Source organism: Onychostoma macrolepis, chromosome 07, assembly GCF_012432095.1.
Source record: "Onychostoma macrolepis isolate SWU-2019 chromosome 07, ASM1243209v1, whole genome shotgun sequence".
In the NCBI taxonomy this organism is placed as follows: Eukaryota; Metazoa; Chordata; class Actinopteri; order Cypriniformes; family Cyprinidae; genus Onychostoma; species Onychostoma macrolepis.
Window position 1 is genome coordinate 11,435,538 of NC_081161.1, and position 13,696 is coordinate 11,449,233.

The 13,696-nt window shown below is 36.3% G+C and overlaps 2 protein-coding genes across 2 annotated transcripts in view; both read left to right on the forward strand.

The window, feature by feature from the left end:
* On the forward strand, positions 1-2,130 carry LOC131544382 (uncharacterized). Its single transcript, XM_058782548.1, has 6 exons — positions 1-137; positions 215-338; positions 441-479; positions 700-1,722; positions 1,816-1,951; positions 2,058-2,130. Exons 1-4 carry the CDS (start codon positions 108-110, stop codon positions 1,245-1,247), a joined length of 741 nt encoding a protein of 246 aa, XP_058638531.1. The 5' UTR covers positions 1-107; the 3' UTR covers positions 1,248-1,722; positions 1,816-1,951; positions 2,058-2,130.
* LOC131543560 (uncharacterized) overlaps positions 2,116-13,696 on the forward strand; it is a 27,168-nt gene continuing 15,587 nt past the window's right edge. The window contains exons 1-17 of the mRNA XM_058781011.1: positions 2,116-2,259; positions 2,364-2,480; positions 2,600-2,802; positions 2,898-3,045; positions 3,118-3,801; positions 3,893-4,014; positions 4,136-4,303; positions 4,386-4,430; positions 4,586-4,678; positions 4,896-4,982; positions 5,079-5,167; positions 5,491-5,599; positions 5,754-5,849; positions 5,961-6,043; positions 6,147-6,302; positions 6,656-6,713; positions 6,955-7,076. Of these exons, the coding sequence (XP_058636994.1) occupies positions 3,018-3,045; positions 3,118-3,801; positions 3,893-4,014; positions 4,136-4,303; positions 4,386-4,430; positions 4,586-4,678; positions 4,896-4,982; positions 5,079-5,167; positions 5,491-5,599; positions 5,754-5,849; positions 5,961-6,043; positions 6,147-6,302; positions 6,656-6,713; positions 6,955-7,076 (1,940 nt within the window). The 5' untranslated portion in view covers positions 2,116-2,259; positions 2,364-2,480; positions 2,600-2,802; positions 2,898-3,017. The remainder of the gene's footprint in view (positions 2,260-2,363; positions 2,481-2,599; positions 2,803-2,897; positions 3,046-3,117; positions 3,802-3,892; positions 4,015-4,135; positions 4,304-4,385; positions 4,431-4,585; positions 4,679-4,895; positions 4,983-5,078; positions 5,168-5,490; positions 5,600-5,753; positions 5,850-5,960; positions 6,044-6,146; positions 6,303-6,655; positions 6,714-6,954; positions 7,077-13,696) is intronic.

Below are 13,696 nucleotides of genomic sequence, written 5' to 3' on the forward strand. Positions count from 1 at the left end.
CAAAGACCATATTAGCTTTATTAAGGCTAATGAAGGAAAACAATGTCAGCTTTGCAGACAGGATGTGATTGGGTCAGAAGAGCACCTACAAAAAAGGCATTTTAAATATGCCGTGCACCTTAGAGATGGCGATATTGGTGAGCATGTGTTTATAACTGTTTTATTAATTTAAATATTAGTTGTATTATAAATTATTGACCTTTTGGGCATCCAGTTCTTTTCACAGTACCATGCTTTTGTGAAAAAAATGATCAAAAAAGAAGTCACTGGCATTGTTTTAAATGTGACAAGATTATACAAAAGGAGAAATTCATTTGAAGAACATCTGCAGAAACATGGTAAGAGCTTAGGATGTTATTATATGATTATTCATGCTATAACTGAACTCGTAACCAATTAAAAATCACTGTTTTCACCAACTTATTATACTTGTTTTGTAGGTTGCATGGTGACACCTTTCAAAGATCTGCCAAAGACAAGTATGTATTTGTATCTTAGTTTGATATTTCAAGCCTACTTCACATTATGTTTTCTGTCTCAATATTCAAATGTAATTGTTGTCACAGAAATGGCATTTGCTCTTAGTTTTGTCAAGAAGGTCTACAATATGTGTACCTAACCTGCCTACATAAAAAGTATGACATGAATTAATCGAACTCACATATCAATTCTGAAACTCTCACTGTAATTGTTTTTTAGGCAAGCCACAGAAAACCAATGAAAATGCAGAAAGTGCTCCTGTTGGTGAACAGAGATTTCTGTGTTCCTTCTGTTCATCCTCTTTTACTACAGCAGGGAGTCTTCGTAGACATGAAAAAGAGTTTCATGTTACATCAGATCCGGTTTACTGTGTTGACGTACAGCAAGGTGTCTTTGTTACAGCCAAAAACAGTAGAGGCCAAAGAGTGCCAATACATGTACAAAAAAACACCACCTCTCAAATAATTGCCTGCGAAGTACCAGAATGCAGGGAGTTCATGACTCTGGCCAAACTTAGTGGAAAGCCTGGTGCAGAGTGTGAGCATCTGATCAAAGTTTCTTCTGCTCCACCGTACATTCCTCCTGAGCCTCTGAAAGAAGAATCTTTAAAGACTATGCAGGAAAAAGGATTGATTTCCACCAACAGAATGTCAGAGTGCCTCAAACACAGTAAGGCAGCATCAGAAGAGGGAATCTGCTCTGTGTATCCTATTTTTCATGAGAAACATGAAGATTCAGGAAGATTTGTTTATTTTTCAATTTATTAAGGAAGGAAGGAAAGATGGTGCCTCTTTGGGCGGACAAGAGTGTCATTTGACAGATTGTTGGGGCACTGGTATTGCCTTTGTAAAGGAACGAAGAAGCAGTACAGATGTCTTCACATCTATATGGCAATGTGGTGGCTTTACCAAGAAAGAGAGGACTTAGTAATTGAGTGTTCAAGAGCAGACAGTGACTTGTCAGGGGACCCATCTGAAAATGAAGAAATTGAAGATGGTGTTGTAGGAGAAAGACTGACAAAGCACCAACTGGTTGCAATGACTAATTATTTGTGGCAAAGCAAAAGAATACCAGAAGATTTGCCACACGAATTAAGGACTCGGGCAAGTGAAATACCAAAAAGGTTTGAACCCACAGAGCAAACATGCCCTTATTGCCCTGGGCCAACCCCACCAGGTCTCACAGAACCAGTTGTTGTCACAAAGAGAGCATCGGTTTATGACATAGACTCAGTGAAGAAAGGTCTGTATATTAAATTACTAAATGCAAACATTAGTAAATGTGTGATAGTGCCACTGTAAATGTATGCTTTTTGTTCTCTTTCTCCTAATAAAGGTGTTACAGTGTGTGTAAAGTACTGATCTGCAAGACACCTGTCAGGTTTCAGGAATACACTGCAGGATTTCACAATTTTAACAACATCATTGTTTTGACAACTCGTCTATGTGCAATGATGACATCTGCCCTCAAGGTAAGAAAAAATCATTTTTAATTGTTATGTGCAGCATCTCAAATTGATTTTATGTTGAAAAAATAATGACACTTCTCCGAAAAAAAAACAACAACACCTTTTGAAGACAAACACAGCCATTGGGCGATTTCTATCCATGCTGGAGGACCTCCTTACAGTAACAATTCACCACAACACCCTAAGGAAAGCCTTTTTTAATTTCTGGGCAATGACCAGATACACATATGACTTTTCATGCATTCGCTGTGGCCATGAACCACCTATCTTGATTGCTGACGGCAACTGGAAGGTGGCTTTTGATTTGCCTGGTAAGATATTTATTGCAATTACAGTCCATTAATAATGTATGCAATACTTTTAATTAATGATAATTAATTTAGCTAAATTTTTATTACATCATTTTTTCCACTAGTCAATCTCCTGAAGAGACCTTGTACCGAAAATGTGGAACAGAGTGACCTTAGTGTCAATGTTGCTGAAAGATGGTCGTCATTAGAAAAGGAGCTAATTTGAGTTGGTTTCTGTTACGGTAAAAACTATAAATAGTAATACAGATTTATGGTTCACGTTATGTTCATATGAATTGTCATATAAATACTACAGAACTGCTTAGATATGATTTGTCCTTTCTCTCTACATCACCTGCAGAAACAAAGGAGAAAAACCCCTTTTCCAGTGAACTATCTTATTCATCTTTTGCCCCATGGCTTGGATCCTCCTGCAGGGTTGGACCAATTGTTCCAAAAACAGAGATCCTCAAAGGATTTTCAGAGAGACTATGTGACAAGTCACCTCCTGTAGATTCTCATGCAGTTGAGGACACTGTGTTAAAACTGATCGAATCCAAAAAGGTATTTCTCTTCCAGATGTATTATTTTGTATACACACATTTTATTTTGGCCAAAAAAAAAATGTAATGAAATAGTTTTTATATTTATTTTTCTAGCCTTCCAAAAATGAGCTGCTTGCAGCATGTACACAGCTTGGTGTGTCTTCTGCTGGCTCTGCCTCAGATATTATTAATCGTTTGGAGGAGCTTCTTCTTTACAAAGACATTTACCCAAAAATGTTCATCAAATTGCAGAAGACTGGAGGTATGGCAACCTCATACAATTTTTCTATAGAGTTTTACAGAGAAATGTTTTATGTTTTGTCAATTTTTTTAGGTGGTGTTCTTCATTTTGGATGCCCACATGCCATTGTTTACTGTTGCTCCCCTCTTTGGTGGCAAGAGTCAGCGAGGTACCGTGTTGATGCACTTTTGAGTTTGAAAACTCCGCCGACTATGTACATTTCAGATGTAGCTGGACGTGTTGCACAACACGCCAACAACAGAACTCGCCAGGCATTTTTCAGGCCTTTTGATGGCAGACTGTGTGAAGCCACAGCTGAAAATGTGGCCAAGGCTTCATCCAAGGAGCTTGTTGTCCATTTACCCTGGGTTAAAACCATGAAAGAAGGTGGACGTGTCCAGAGTCAAAATAATGGAGCCACAGAAGCACTTGACAAACCTCACCCCATCACAGGAACATCAGATAGATTTTCGTTGTACGACCGCTTTCATCAGCATAACCAAAAACAGGAAAAAGAGAAACTGAGAAGCCTTGATCTTGTCCCAGAGCTCACTAGCCTCATCAACTCTTCCATGGCAGAGCAGCTTAACCGGGAGCTTGCAAATTCTCGATACTTTCTTTGCCAGTTGAAAGATATTCATTATATGTTTGCACTTCGATTGGTGTTCCATTTGCATAACAGCAGAGTGAACAAAGTATTTATGGACAAAATGCTAAGGCAGACACAAGGGTCAGCTGAAGTTAGACCAGATGGAAAACTGTGCCTCTTCACTACATGTGAGATTGATAGAAATCTTATCTTAATTTGTATGTTAACCTTATAACTACCTTGCACAAATGTTGATGTAATCACTGTGTATTGATACAGATAGAGGCACTCAGTCAAATTTAAAAAATCCTGAGTATATTAAAGAAAAGAAGAAAGAATTCATCTCAGGGGAAGGACAACACTTCAGCACATCAGTTTTCCCCATCTTGAAGGAAAACAAGGTATTTTTGCATATATTAACTTTTGGCTTTAACTTTGGCAGATTGATTTTCAATTTAAAAAACCATGCTATGTTGGAAATGTCATCATAATAATTGTTTTCATTATACATGTCACTTGTAGGACAAGCTTTCTGAACTGTACTCCACTGTACGAAATTATGCTTCTGTCCTTGTGCAAATTGACAACTGTATAATAACAATTAAGGACCTACTGACAATCTATCCTGCACAGTCCATTTCACCCGAATCAGAAGACATCCTACCCAACCAGCCATGGCTGACTGATGATGTATGCACACTGTTTTTTTGTATGTTAATGTGTGTTTTGAAGAAAATATGTATTAACATGTTTTTATCTTTATCTTTAATAGGCTGTCAACACTAGAGTAGCACAGCTTGCATCAACAACACCCAATGTGAGTGTACATACCTTTTTTAAATTATTAGGTTAGATTAAAAAATACCTTATTGAATTATGAAGTTCTAATTCATTTATAATCAGAATTCAGTGTAAATAAATTGTAATTCAAAGTTAGAATTCAATTATTAATTTACAATAACTTCCTGAAAGGTTGTGATGCTCCCATCATTTACATTTATTTCCTGGTGGAGAGACTGGATCACTCAAAAAAAAATCTCCTCTCGAAATTTAACATGCTTGAAGGTATACTTTTCATGTACACTCAATCAATCATACACGTATAAAAAAAAAAATTATATATATATATATATATATATATATATATATGTGTGTGTGTGTGTGTGTATATATATATATATATATATATATAATTTTTTTTTATACTATATATGGAGGATTTATCAACTTTGATCATTTATAAAAGAAATAATGATGAAGTTTTTTTTTTTTTTTCAAAAAGAATCTTAAAGCCAGTGACACTGTGGTTTTTCCTCGATGTGTTGGTAAAGATGAGAACCCTGAGACCGGGAACCACTTCATTTTGTGGGTTAGTGGAAACATCAAGATCTTACAAATGTATTTTAACACAAACAATTTTTTTTGTCTATTTTATGTATGTCTTTTCCTGTTATTGTCTTCAAAGGTCTTCTGTGGTCAAAGTCATGAGCTCCAGGTGTTTGATTCCATGGGGCTTTACAAAGACATACCAGAACGCCACATGGAAATACTATGGTAATGTATTTGGTCCCTTCCTTTTTAAAATTTCTGTGCTGCAGCATACTAGGCATACATAAAGCACATTGGCCATTCAACCAAAATGTATCAAAAATGCTTGTGTACTGTAAAGTACTGTAACCAACTATGCCATCTATAAGTCATCTGTGACTATTACATAATGTCCAGTATATTTCACATTAATATATAGAAAGGATAGTATCAGTCAACTTTCAATATAAGTGATCAGTCTACTAGAATGCACTTTATTTCATTCAGATCAGCAGTGTCTGTGTAATCATGTTCTTATTCACATGTTTGTCTGTGTATCTTTTTCTCAGTCATGCCTTCAGTAACACATGGAAACTTGCTGATTGGAAAATCTCTTATCCACCCCAGTGGCTTCAGAGCCAGGGAGATGCAAACAACTGTGGAGTGTTTGTATGCACTGTAAGACTATACATTTTTTTACTTCAAATATTTACTATCAGCTCTATTTTACATTGTTTTTATTTCAACAGAAATAAAGTGTTAGTGTTATGTCACGCTGATTTAAAAACACACCACTAATGTGTCATCTTTCATTTGTGTTCTCTTCAAACAGGTGGCAGAGATGGAGCTGAAGGGCTACAAGCTGACCACAGAGACCATCGGCCTGTCACAAACACAATATCTACGAGAATATCATGCAACAGTCTTAGTAAAAGATTTTATTGTAGATTTTAGTTTTCAAGATTTTCTTTTTTAACTTAATGTTTGAAACTAGTAATTGACAGGAACAGAACATTAGTAATATTATTATTTTTCATAGGATTCAATGAAAAAGCCAGAAAAACCAATGCAGTGCATGGCTGGTGACTTGCGTGTGTGCTGCTTCCAAAAAGTGGGCCAAGGGTAGGCCGTGTTAGTTTTTACTTTTATATATAATTATTATTATTTTACTTTTTTTTAGGTAAATACATTTATTATTCCATGTTTATTTTATTCACATGAACAGGCCATTGTATCCCAGTGTTGAGAAGATCCTGTGGGTACAGTGTGACATGTTCTTGGGCTGGCTACACACAGATTGTGCTGGAGTGAAAGAAAGTGAGGTCAAAAAAGGCATCTTTAAATGTGGATGTGATTTGACACAACCATACACTTTTGATAGGTAAGTTTAAGTGGAAGACTTATAATGTTTTTAAGAAACATGGAGCTAGATCATGGTCTAGACCAGGATTACATTTTTATTTTTATTTTCACTTAAGTGTAAAATCATGCTAGAAAAAAATGAAGAACAAAAGATACACAAAAACAGTAATATGGCAATTCATTTTATATCATATCAGTATAATATTACATAAACTTTTATTTAGCTAACCCTTTATTAACAGCCATTTGTGGTGCCCCAGTTCACTGTCAACTTCTCTTAAATTGATCAAGAACTGTTCTATAGCCAGATGTTTTTTCTATGCTATTTCATAACCTAAAGTTCATAAAATGTACATAATTGTTTCTTTGTAGCACTCGGAATGCTCTGAGACTTGGAATTGACAACATAATCTCAGATGAAGACATAAAAGTGAGTACTGTCAAATTACTGTACAAATTACAAAACAGGGACGATAGTAGGTGAGTGCCAGCCAATGAGATTGTCGTCTGTGCATTAGCCCCGCCCACTACCAGAGAAACCGGCAGTTCTTAAAAGCTGAAGAATTCCAAAGGAACTCCGTTATTTTGACAGGAAAATACAACAAAGAATATCGTTTACATGTAGCGCGTCAATTCTGCATGTTATGAAAGACTCTCTTTCATAACCACAGGGAATAAGCAGGACACACACACGTAGCAAGGGGTTTGACGAACAATACCGGTGTCGTGCCAAGGTACTTACCCCTGATAAAAAGTGTACCCCCCAGTCACGGGAGCACGCATGCATGCAGTGGTATGGCGGACCTTTGATGATATCGCCAAGGTTAATAAAGCTATAACACACGAATTCTTTAAGTTGTCGTTTTACTGTTGTTGTTTTGTCAACGAGGTTTAGCAAATACAGCTATCACATGGCCCATATATCAAAATACATGCTTTATTCTTCTGTAGGCTATATCGAACCTCATTACTCTGAATGTCTTACGTTACTGAAAAAACTCGATTACAGTATGCTCGTGATTGTCAGGCTTTACTTCATGTCTAACAACAGTGATGAATGTGGACAAGTTTCTTGTTACCTGTCAAAATTTATAGTGGGATACATATCTTTTTAGACTGTATTTTCGACCTGCTATAAAAAGTATCCCCCCTCCAAAATGTACAGATGATGGCCTATCATCAAGTGTTTTATTTTGTCAATACTTCACTTCATGTCTAACAACAGTGATGAATATGGACAAGTTTCCTGTTACCTGTCAAAATTTATAGTGGTATATGTATCTTTTCAGACTGTATTTTCGGCCTGCTATAAAAAGTATCCCCCCTCCAAAATGTACAGATGATGGTCTATCATCATTTTTTCGACCTGCCAAAATCGGTACAACCCCCCTAGTATTCACTGTGCTTCACTTTTTCCACATTTTGTTATGTTACAGCCTTATTCCAAAATGGATTAAATTCATTATTTTCCTCCAAATTCTACAAACAATACCCCATAATGACAACGTGAAAGAAGTTTGAAATCTTTGCACATTTATTACAAAAGGAAAAAAAATCACATGTACATAAGTATTCACAGCCTTTGCCATGACACTCAAAACATAGCTCAGGTGCATCCTGTTTCCACTGATCATCCTTGAGATGAGTTGATTGAGTTGACAGAAACAGTTTTACATGTCCATTTACAACCCTACGATTTCTCCCTATAATGAAACGGTCTGTTATTGGCTTATTTGGAAGGGTCATGAATAATAATGATGAGCTCTGCTCTGATTGGCTGTTTCACAGTGCGGCTCATTTCAGTAGCTTACAGGAAGGAAACACAGGGAGGAAAATATTTCAATACTTTCTCGTGCAGTTATATCGTTGGGTAATTATAATGTAAATAAAATGTGGGCATCATGCGGACATCATATGCTGGGCATTGAAACTGCTTTCAAATGCACAATCGCTTTTTAGTTTCACTTTGGAGATTCACGATCGCACGAACTCCGTTTATACTATGGAGCGGCAGTACTTACCACATTTTACAAGATCAGATGCTTGTCTGTGGTGCTCAGGATCTGTAAATCATTCGCCATCATCCTCAGTCATCTCTCCATACTCTGCTTATGTGGTAAGTGAAATCTTATGTAATGTAACAGGCGACAGATAGCAAAGAGCTAAACATGTCCCTTTAGTGGCTCGCGTTATTTTATTAGAACGCGTTATTTGCTTTCTGTGCCTTTCTGAATACACACAAACCCATCCCTGCACTTCACATCCCCTGCACAGCCTGGAACATAACATTTATTTCCATGATCTGCCATTTTTGCTGTTGTCCTCGCTTGTTTCTTCACAATACCTGCAGAACTTCTGATGTTTCGGCTGGCATCTGGCATAGAACATGGGCGGGTCTGTGCAAATGTTGGGGGCGTAACTATTAGTGACCCCAGCTGTTACGTCACATTCGGTGTTATGTTCTGATTCGCCTATTTTTCAGTGGTCTTTTTTTTTATTCACGAGATTTACATAAGAAGGAGGAAACAATGGTGATTGAGGCTCACGGTATGTCATTTCTATGTACAGAACTGTTATTATTCAACTATGCCAAATTAAATACACTTTTCCATTCTATGACACCTTTAAGGTTTTTGAGGAAAACATTCCAGGATTTTTCTCCATAGTGGACTTCAATGGGAGCCAACGGGTTGAAGGTCCAAATTTCAGTTTCAATGCAGCTTCAAAGGGCTCTACACGATCCCAGCTGAGGAATAAGGGTCACTGGGTGGTTGTAAAGCTCTTTGAATGCTGTATTGAAACTGAAATTTGGACCTTCAACCCGTTGGCTCCCACTGAAGTCCACTATCTGGAGAAAAATCCTAGAATGTTTTTCTCAAAAACCTTAATTTCTTTTTGACTGAGTAAAGAAAGACATGAACATCTTGAACAGTTTATTGAATGTTTTTGATTGTAATGATTTGTAAAATAACAGTGTTTCTCTGTAGAACATTTAGTGCTTTTATTGTAATAGTCTAGGAAAAATCTGTAAAATAAGGGTTTTACACTGTAAAAAAAAAAGTCAAATGACTGGCAGCTACGGCTGCCAAACAAAAACCGTTAAATTACAGTAAAATATCTTAATTGAAATAAAGTGCAAAAACAATAATTTTACAGAAATTTTCATTAAAGGTTTTACAGATTTTTTTGTCATTTTACAGATTTCTTCTTGTTTCAATTACGATATTTTACTTTAATTTGACAGTTTTTGACCTTTTGTATTCATACACAGTACCTTGATATACCTGTTCTGATCACAGGGGTTTCATGTCAGATTGCATTCATACTGTTATAACTTCAGATACCTATCCTGATCGCAGGTGTTTTGTGTTAAATACCTTTTATATTATATACAGTAACTTCAGATACCTGTCCTGATCACAGGTGTTTCGTGTCAAATACCTTTTGTATTATATACAGTAACTTCAGATACCTGTCCTGATCGCAGGTGTTTCCTGTCAGATTACATTATAACTTCAGATACCTATCCTGATCGCAGGTGTTTTGTGTTAAATACCTTTTATATTATATACAGTAACTTCAGATACCTGTCCTGATCACAGGTGTTTCGTGTCAAATACCTTTTGTATTATATACAGTAACTGCAGATACCTGTCCTGATCGCAGGTGTTTCCTGTCAGATTACGTTCATACTGTTATAACTTCAGATACCTGTCCTGATCACAGGTGTTTCATGTCAAATACCTTTTATATTATATAAAGTACCTTGAGATACCTGTCCTGATCGCAGGTGTTTCGTGTCAGATTACATTCACAACTGACGTTACTGCATGTTTTACATTTTTCTGGTTGTTTATTTGTTTTCAAAAGTCGTTTAAATGACATCAGAGCAAGGCGGACGTAACTTGGACACTTTTCTAACCGGCATGCATCTCGCGGTGATCACCTGTGATCGGTTCTACGCAGAGTTTGCTCCTCAAACAAGCCTAGTATCTGTTCTCAAACGAGCCTAATGCTGTGCCGGTTACGGAAACTTCCGGGCAAGCAGATTCTCTGCATTTTTGGCGTCTCTGCTATTTTGCTATGATTCGTCAGAATTGTTGCGCATTCTTATTGCTTCGCTGGCATTTGGGCAGTTTCATACACGAGGTAAGCTGTCCGAAAATCATTTGCCCAAGCTGTTACTGCCAGGTCTCGACTGACGAAAATCTTTTCATTTATTAGCACAACATGACAGATGTACGGCAAGTGCTCTCAGCAGTACAAATCTTCTGTTCTCTATTTTGTATAAATGTCATGGCCGAATTAAAGTCCATTTTGCTTAGTAATTATATTGATCTCATTTTGAAACACACTGTAGTAATAATAATAATAATAAGCTATTCAATTTTACTACTACTACTACTACTACTACTAATAAAAGCTATTAAATTTTGCCTTACTTGTATCATATATGCAGTACCATATATAGATATAAAATTAGGACAGTGAATAGCATTTACCTCTCCAGAGATTCCAAAAGCATGTATTAAGCCAACTTCTTAACAGATTATCAACCTGGAATTCACTTATGTCATATATGGGTCACTGAAGTTGCACAGTTTAATTGAGTGTGCTTGAGTGTGTTGAATGTGTGTTCTATTGTAAACTGCTTTTAAATCTAAGGTAATATTAGGGTATAGAACCTGAAAGTACTTCTTTCAGAAAATGATTGCAGTAAACATTGTCCCTAAAGAAGACTGAAAACATAAAGGTTGAAATAGCAGCTGTCAATAGAAAGCACATATTGGTTTTGAAGAACCATTCCGTTAACAAATTGAACATTACAAAAAAAAAAATAAAATAAAATAAAAAAAAAAATTTAAAAAACCTTTTCAGATGTGTGTACATTGTGGCCAACAGCAGGCATGTGCCTTAGCAGAAGCAGTATAATAATAATAATAATAATAATAATAACAACAACAATAATAATAATAATAAAAGGTTTGGGGTAATGTTTCTTTCCACAATGACAACAAATTTACCTTCAGAACAAACATTCTTTTGTTAAAGGAAAATGCCATGTTAGAGGTTTTTTTTTTTTTAATGAATTAGTTTTAGTTGTATGTTTCCTTTCACATAAGCATTGTTTCAAAACACATTAGAATTCTGATGTAACGATAATATTTGGCTTAATCACCAAAACACAGCAGAGTGAACTTCTTTCAATTAAGTTATTTTAATAAATAATTAGTAACTTACGCAACTGTTTGCGATAGTATGTTTCCAGTGTGTTATCATAATGTGTGGTGAATAGGCTATATGACAAAGCTATGGCATTATGTGCTAGAATAGAGCAAGCTGATAAAACAGTAATGTTCTCACTGTGCCATATGAATATAATCATCTGTCATACAATGTCTCTAGTATTCAGACCCATATTAAGGCCTTACGAAGCGAAACTGAACATTATTTACAACATTATTAATATAGCTCAGCGGTTCTCAATTCCAGTCCTCCCGCTCTGCACATTTTGCGTGTATCTTTTATCGCTTCAGACGTTTGTTCTATTCGAACGTAAGTGCCCTGTGAAGTGGACATCACCAGATATTCCGCCATGATCCCAGTTCGAAGCGAGCATATTGTTGCATTTGGACCAATCAGACACACAATTTTTCATTAGATTTAACAAATCAATTATACATTAGGTTAACAAATAGTCACGTAAACATACTGGGTGCCAGGATGTCTGTGAACGACACCAGGCCCCTGGTTACCATGGCAACCATGAGCCCTCACCCAAATCAGATAAACTTTATGACCTAAAAGAATGTAGAGAGAATCTTCCCCTTACTCAATTCTCTCTAAAACAGACACATACTGCTATAGGAAATGACTTCCTTCATTAATTCATAGACAGATTTTTTTTTTTGACTTTCCTATCACATATGCTCAGGTCATTGTGTATATTATTATTGTTCTTGTATATTGACTTTTGTATTGTATACTGTTTTATGCATGCTTATCATAGAACCACTCTTTCATGTAACCTTACCTATGCCATGTTTTGTATCTATGAATTTGTCTTCGGATTATCTAATCGAGAGTGTATATTACGTGCTGATACCTATGCAACATATTAGTGTTCTAAGAATCTTTAGTAGTTTTCCATTAACGCCCAATCGAATCACATATGCAAAATACCATGCTCTAAGACAAAGAGTCGTAAACTTTCCCTCCAAAAGTAAATGTCACCATTGGCTCTTTGACTCCCCGGAGGTGTGACCTCTATAACAGATAAAGCTCTCACTTCAGTGACCCACCTCACCAGTCTGCGGTTCTGTTAGATACTGAGAAGATGAGGATGTGAGCTAGAAGTCTTCTGTACCATAAGTTTGAGCCAGGCTTCGGCCTTGTCTTTGCATTCAACAAAAATCCTAGGATCTCAGATGATGTCTCTCTTAGTTCTCTCATCACTTTCATCTGGGAGAAAACTCTCCCAATCACCACCGAGCCAGAATAGCATATTTTGGAGTTCATCACCATTCAAACCCGGAAGAACTTGAATAACTCCAACACCACCAAACCTTCCAACCATGAAAACTTTCATCTGAGGCTGCATCCGGACACTCGTTCAACGACCAAGGCAATGCAAGTATCGTACATTTAACTAAACGAAACAGAGGTTTAGTATAAGCGGTAGACCCTGTTGTAAAACGGCACTGATGGTTTTTAATTCAGGTGGTTCTGACTCATTTTCCATAACTGCATTCTCTGGTTTCTCTAATGGTTTCATTCATCCACTTTAGCTCCCCTTTTGTATGTACGTGTGGGTGAGTGAATGTATGTATGTTTGTATGTATGTATGTATGTTTGTTTGTTTGTTTGTTTTTTTGTTAAACTAGTTTGTGTTAGTGTTTAGTTAATAAGACTCTTGTGCACAAATTACACAAGTTTCTGATTCTGCCTTGCAAATTAATGTCCCTTTACGATTTTGATCCTTGCTACATGCTCTAATGCATTAATACTTAGGAAAGTATTTTCTGTGGCCACGAAAATAACCTTTCTTAGAGTTATGTACTTACACGAACAGATTAGTTGATGGCAATTTAATTCTGCCACACTTGCTACTGGCAGCTGATATAAATAATTGTAATTAATAATAATTAATTGTAATTGTTTATATACATTTCCCTTTTGAGCTAATTTGCTACAGTATATTAAAGGTCAATAAAGTGTACAAGACATGAATTTAAATTATATTTATTTACAGATGCATTTATGACACAGTACTAAGTTTCGTGTATGTGTAAAGACGCTGCAGGCAGTGGCGTAGCGCAAATATGTGAATGAATGTTCCGAAGAAGTAAACCTCAACGGATTGCCCCTGCTCAGGGAGTAGGAAGCAATGAACACTGTGTAGGGATCATGTCA